The following is a 6427-nucleotide window of genomic DNA, read 5'->3' as shown; positions in this document are numbered from 1 at the left end:
GCAGCTGCACTAGTGCCAAAATATAAATGGAAAATAACCCCTCTATGCCCACTTAAAATTACCCTTTGTGCATCCAAGGAGTATTAGCCTTGTGGCAACAGCCCTGCACTGGGAGCTCATATTCAGCTGATTATCCATCACAACCCCCAAATCTTTTCAGAATCCCTGCTTCCTACGATAAGAGTCCTCCATAGTGTAGGACCTGCATCCTTTCTTCCAAAATGTATACATTTACCCATATTAACACAAATTGTTTGCTTCCACGGAGCTTAAACTATCCCGATCACTCTATATCCATGACCTATCCTCTAAACTGTAGAGGACATTCAATGCTAGACTGTTTCCCCTTCAGTCCAGCAAAACAATGCCTATTTGGTTACTGCCTCTCACTCTAGCCTTACCCTTGTGGGAAGCTACTAATGATAGGGCTGATACTGCATTTATAACTAGCTAGTTTAACATTCTTGCCATGACCTGCATTTCACCCTATATGGATACCTCTACACTGCAATTAAACACCTGCAGCTGGCCCATGCCAGCTCACTCTGGCTTAGGGGCTGTTTAATTATGATGTAGACATTGGGGTTCAAGTTAGAACCCAAGCTCTGCGACCCTGCAATGGGGGAGGGTCCCAGAGCTCAGGCTTCAGTCCAAATAAATTGGTTAGTCTCTAAGGTGCCACAAGTACTCCTTTTCTTTTTGCGAGTCCAAGCCTGAACATCTACAGCTAGCAGAGGTAAGCTGCAGGTGTTTAACTGCACTGTAGACATACACTTTCTAGGGTATACTGAGGTAATAGGTGCCCTATTCACTTATTTAGAAGTTATCAACAAATCAAAGCTCTTAGATTGTATTAACAGTTTAATCCTTTTTATGAGAGAATGAGGTCTAGTACTTCAAGTGTATTAAGATTTGTTTCAGACAACATTGGCTGTAAACATGGAGGATTTCTTTGCACAACATTCCCATTAAGAAATACTGTATTTCAATAACAGTTCACCTTTTCATATAAAACAGTATAACAAAGGAGCATAGTACATAAAATCATTTAACCTTGACTACACTGAAGCAAATTTAACTCCTTACAATGGAAGTTTAAATTTCAAGTATCCACAAATTAAACAAAGCAGAATTGACTGTTTGGCCATTTTATTTTATATACAAAATAGCATGGCAAAGACTTGGTAAATTTAGTGTGCCCAGTTATCCAAATTAGGCAGAGAATTATGTCCAGAAGTCTCCTTGTGACATCTCATCTTCTTGAGAAGTGTTTAGTCCAACTGAAAAGAGGAAAAAAAAAGTTGTGAAGGGTAAAGTTGATATCTAGACAAATTACCAATTTCCAAATCATGCATTTTCTCCAGCCATTAAATGGATATTTAAGCATCAGGATTCAGTCTTACAGCAGAAGGCTTATACTAGTAACATCTGAAGGAGCTATTTGCTAGTAAGGAACAGATGGCAAGGATCAGAACCAAGCCATTTCAAGTGATGATTTCAAAGTTACAACCATCCAACTCCCACGTACCCCCTCTTTTCATGAAGCACAGTACAGTCAACTACAACGAGCCTGTCTGGACATCACATTAGAGCACAAAGACTGGTGCTGCCCCTCAATAAACAGGGAGATTTCCTTCCAGCACATGGATTTCGGGAAAGGCTCAGTTTCTTAGGGCAAACAGTAACTATACAGACCACGACCTAAGGGACTGCATAAAGGCCACTGCACTGAGGACTTCTCCGTGAAAACCAGCTACAGGAGCTCCAGGTCCAGGCCTGACACCGCCGCGTTGAGCCCCCCTCCCCCAAGGATGAGCTGCGGAGCGGGCCGCCCGCGCGAGCCGAGCCCGGAGACCAGCGGCGGGCGGGGCGGGGGGCTGCGGGGCGGGGGGCGCAGCAGGCCGGGCCCGGGGGGGCCCCCCTCACCTTGACGAAGCCGATGTCCTTGGCGTACTGGCGGAAGCACTGGCGGCACATGTTCAGCCCGTACTTGCGGATCAGGCCGTGGCGGTTCGAGCACACGCGGCTGCGGGGCGAGAGCGGGAAAAGCCGGTCAGCGCAGCGGCCCCCCCGGCCCCCCCTCTCCGGGCCGGCCCCACCCACGGCCCCCGCCTCGATACCCCCTCCCCCCCCCGGGACACCCCCCACGCCTCAGCCCGCTTCCCGCAGCGGGTCCCGCCCGGCCAGGCCGCGAGCCCCGCGCGGAGCCCGTCATGGCGGCCGGCCGGGCGGGGGGAGGGAGGGAGGGGGGCGGCCGGCCGGGCGGGGGGAGGGAGGGAGGGGGGCGGCCCCCCGGGCCCCAGCCGGCGGCACCCACCACGAGCGGGAGCCCTGGCCGAACTTCCTGGGGTGGCTCCAGTAGAGCTGCTGGTGACCCATCCTGCCCGCTGCTCGCACCGCGCCGAAAGGGAGTGGGCCCCGCCGCGCATGCGCTAATCAACCCTGGCCGGCCGGAACGTCCCGGCATGCACAGCGGAATCGCTCGGCTCTCTGCAGACTGCGCAGGCGCAGCTGAGATCGGAGCGCGTGTCCCCCGGCGTGCGCAGGCGCGAGTGGAGCAAGGGGGAGCGCCGCGCCAACCACGCGCAGGCGCAGAAATATTTTGCTTCCCCTTCCCGCTCGTGACGTCATCATCGCTGCAGCCTCTAGTAACAGGCTGGGACCTCACTGCATCGCCGGGCGCGGTGGCGCACGCCTGTAATCCTAGCTACTTGGGAGGCTGAGGCCGGTGGATCGCTTGAGCTCAGGAGTTCTGGGCTGCAGTGGGCTATGCCGATCGGGTGTCCGCACTAAGTTCGGCATCAATATGGTGATCCCTGGGAAGCTTGGGGTTACCAGGTTGCCTAAGGAGGGGTGAACCGGCCCAGGTCGGAAACGGAGCAGGTCAAAACTCCCGTGCCGATCAGTAGTGGGATCGCGCCTGTGAATAGCCACTGCAGCGTAGCCTGGGCAAGACAGTGAGACACGGTCTCTTTTTGTGCACCCACCACAGAGCTTGTATGGGGGGGAAACACGGCCCTCAGGATCCTGTTTGGGGGCAAGGGAACAGGATTTTTAATGAGGTGATGGGGCACCTACAAACCAGGATACTCTGGGCGGGGTTAGGGGGCCCCCACACACACACCCAGGGTGCTTACTGGTGGGCACCCACCCACCCACTGGAATCCTGAACTGGGTGGGGGTCAGGGGCACCCAGGATGGTTACTGCAGGAGACGGGTCTCAGAGGCTCAGTCCCCGCCCCGGGGTGCCATGGCCTTTTGCACTGGTGGGGAAGGTCTGCCGGGGGGCTGGAGAGACAGGGACCCTGTCTCTCTGTCTCTCACACACACCCACCCACCCAATGCAGAGCTCCATTGGCTGTTCACACGGTCCACCCCACTATTCACGCTGACCCTGGGAGACACCAGCACCCTCACCTCTGCGAGTCTCGCTCAGCTCCTTCTGCCTCCCACTGGCCCCAGGCTGGAAATGCAGCTCGGAGCCGCTGCGTTCGCCCCAGCAGCCGGCAGGGGTCAGTCCCGTGCCTGAATCAATGTCCCTAAATCAGTCTCTGCTCTGTGCGAGAAGCGGAGGAGAGATGCACTAACCCGACTCCCAGCTTAGCCCGGGCAAGACAGTGAGAGATTTTCTAGCAGAGAGGAAGGCGGGACACAACTCTTTATAAAGAGGAACAAGCTGTGGTGAAATACGATTCTTTTAATCGGGGTGCCCCAGTCTCTTTTAAATGGGGGAGATGGTGAGCCACAGACTTTTCATAATGTGGGGGAAGATAGAACCAGGACTGTGTCATTTTCCCTCCACAGTTACCGCACAACTGTCCTCGCATAACTGTGTAAACGAGCCATAATGCCACTGAGATTAAAGTAATTGGTGTAACAGCAATGTGACTGAGAGGAAAAAAATCAAGCCCAACAAATTCCACCTGTCCCAATGGTCAGATCCCAGAACTAGGGGAATAGATCTATGCTCAAAACAAAAAGAATAACAATGGTTTAAGATATAGGCTACATATGTAGTATAGGAAGCATGGGTTTGAAAGAAGAGAGAAAATGATCAATAGGAATATTCTATCAATTGATATATAAGGGACATGGGAATATTAAAGGGACTCCACCCAACACACATCTTAATTCTATTTTCACCAACAGTTCACATCTTGCAGATACAAGTTGCAACTTCTTTGACTCAGAGAATAAAATAAGATTTAACAACCATGAGGCTGATCTGGCTTACACCTCAATTGATTCCAATGGAGTTACTCCAGACTTCCAACGTACATGAACATAGGATGGATCTTCCCAGGACATTGCAATCCAGAATGAGTGCTTTCAGCACAAGGCACAGATAGTTTACCAGCTTCTCCCCTCTGACACCACCTTTTCACCACGGAGTTTTGTTGTTGTTGTTCACAATTCTGTGCCATTTCTTCCTATTTCTCCAGTACTGGACATTTTATAGGCCTCAAATTCTCATGTTGTTTTAAAAGTTTAGTTTCAGAGTAACAGCTGTGTTAGTCTGTATTCGCAAAAAGAACAGGAGTACTTGTGGCACCTTAGAGACTAACCAATTTATTTGAGCATAAGCTTTCGTGAGCTACAGCTCACTTCATCGGATGCATACTGTGGAAAGTGTAGAAGATCTTTTATACGCACAAAGCATGAAAAAATACCTCCCTCCACCCCACTCTCCTGCTGGCAATAGCTTATCTAAAATGATTACTCTCCTTACAATGTGAATGATAATCAAGTTGGGCCATTTCCAGCCCAAGAAAACCTGGATTTGGGCTGGAAATGGCTCAAGGTGATTATCATTCACATTGTAAGGAGAGTGATCACTTTAGATAAGCTATTGCCAGCAGGAGAGTGGGGTGAGGGGAGGTATTTTTTCATGCTTTGTGTGTATAAAAGATCTTCTACACTTTCCACGGTATGCATCCGATGAAGTGAGCTGTAGCTCACGAAAGCTTATGCTCAAATAAATTGGTTAGTCTCTAAGGTGCCACAAGTACTCCTTTTCTTTTTAAAAGTTTAGGACATCATACAGTGCACAGACATTTAAATGCAATGCAAGTTGTGATGTTGACACTAGATGGAGTATTTTTTCAACTCATAGACGTTAGGACTCATTCACTAGTGGGGCAAAGTGTAAGGAAATAAAACCTTTCAAATTAAAACCAACAATCATTTACATCAGCAGGAAAGCTTATGTCAATAAAATAAAATCAAGCTAAAATCCAGGTATCATTTGTAAATGTCATCACACTCCATTTTTTTCTCACATGGTTTGGTCTGTAAAGCACAATCCTGACAACTACGTGGGTAAGAGAATCGAACGGATTGAAGGAAAAAGACAGAGAGGCAGACCCAAGAAGAAGTGGCGGGAGTTGATAAACAAAGACATATTACAGGCCTGGCCCACAACATTTTGGCACCTGAGGCGGCGAGCTCAAATGACGCCCCCATGCCCCCTCACTTGGGCCAAAACTTTGAAACTCTGGGTCCTAGTGGCATCCTCCCACAGTCTGGCACCTGAGGCAGCCGCCTCAGTTCGTCTCATGGTAAGGCCAGCCCTGACATGTTAGCATGTGTTATAATAGAGAATACAACATTGATCAGGAATCACAGAGAGGACTCATTTGATGAGATTCACGCAAGGAAGAAGATTTTGTGGAGGAGACAATACGTATAAAGAAAATATTTTCTGTTCAACACCTTTTCGTTATTATCGATTACCACAGCCATGAAAAGAATGGCTACATAAGAGAAATATGTCTGTCTACATAAGAGAAATATGCATCTTTTCAGCTTCACAGATTCCAAGCCCAGAATGGGCCATTAGATCATCTGTTTTGACCTCCTGTATAACACAGGCCAGAAAACTTCACTCCATTAACCCTGTACTGAGCCCAATAATCTGTATTTCATTAACGCAATATCTTCCGTTCCAGAAAGACATCCCATCTTGAGCCTAACACATCAAGAAACGAAGAATCTACTCCTACTCTTGGTAGCCATCGTAGATGCATGCCCTGATGTACAGCAAGGGTTACAGGGGTGTAGTTTGATCTGGTAAGCAGTTGGGCTAGGCGGATGCTGCCCCAGGCAGGTATGATTGTTACCAGTAGCTAAGTGCTGACGGTGTGCACGGCGCTGGACAAGCCACACACTAGACAGCCCCTGATCCAAGGGACTTGCAGCGTAGGTAAGTTAGTGACCCCATCGCACCGAAGCACAGGTAGGGCCCTGCCCGCCCCCCAGTGCCTGGGGTCATTTGGGGCCCCCCCGGATCCCGCCGGCTGGCGCTTGCCCCCACGCTGCTGCGACGCAGGGCAGGGGGAGTCCGGCCCAGGCTCGGAGCGAGCAGGAGACTGGCGCGAGCCCCGCCCCGCCGAACCCCCCGGAGCGGGGCTCGGCCGCCCCGGGCTAC

General features: G+C 50.4%; 1 protein-coding gene across 1 annotated transcript; it reads right to left on the bottom strand.

Moving 5' to 3' along the window:
- Positions 1 to 1132: 1132 nt before the first annotated feature.
- RPS29 (ribosomal protein S29) lies at positions 1133 to 2477 on the bottom strand. The gene is made up of 3 exons (XM_084629972.1): positions 2318 to 2477; positions 1927 to 2026; positions 1133 to 1280 (listed from the first exon to the last, which is right to left on the bottom strand). Exons 1-3 carry the CDS (start codon positions 2377 to 2379, stop codon positions 1272 to 1274), a joined length of 171 nt encoding a protein of 56 aa, XP_084486098.1. The 5' UTR covers positions 2380 to 2477; the 3' UTR covers positions 1133 to 1271.
- Positions 2478 to 6427: the final 3950 nt, after the last annotated feature.

This window comes from Lepidochelys olivacea (genome assembly GCF_965140295.1).
Source record: "Lepidochelys olivacea isolate rLepOli2 genome assembly, chromosome: 6".
Classification (NCBI taxonomy): domain Eukaryota; kingdom Metazoa; phylum Chordata; order Testudines; family Cheloniidae; genus Lepidochelys; species Lepidochelys olivacea.
Note: the sequence above shows the minus strand (reverse complement) of the source record. Positions and strands in the feature narration are given on the sequence as shown.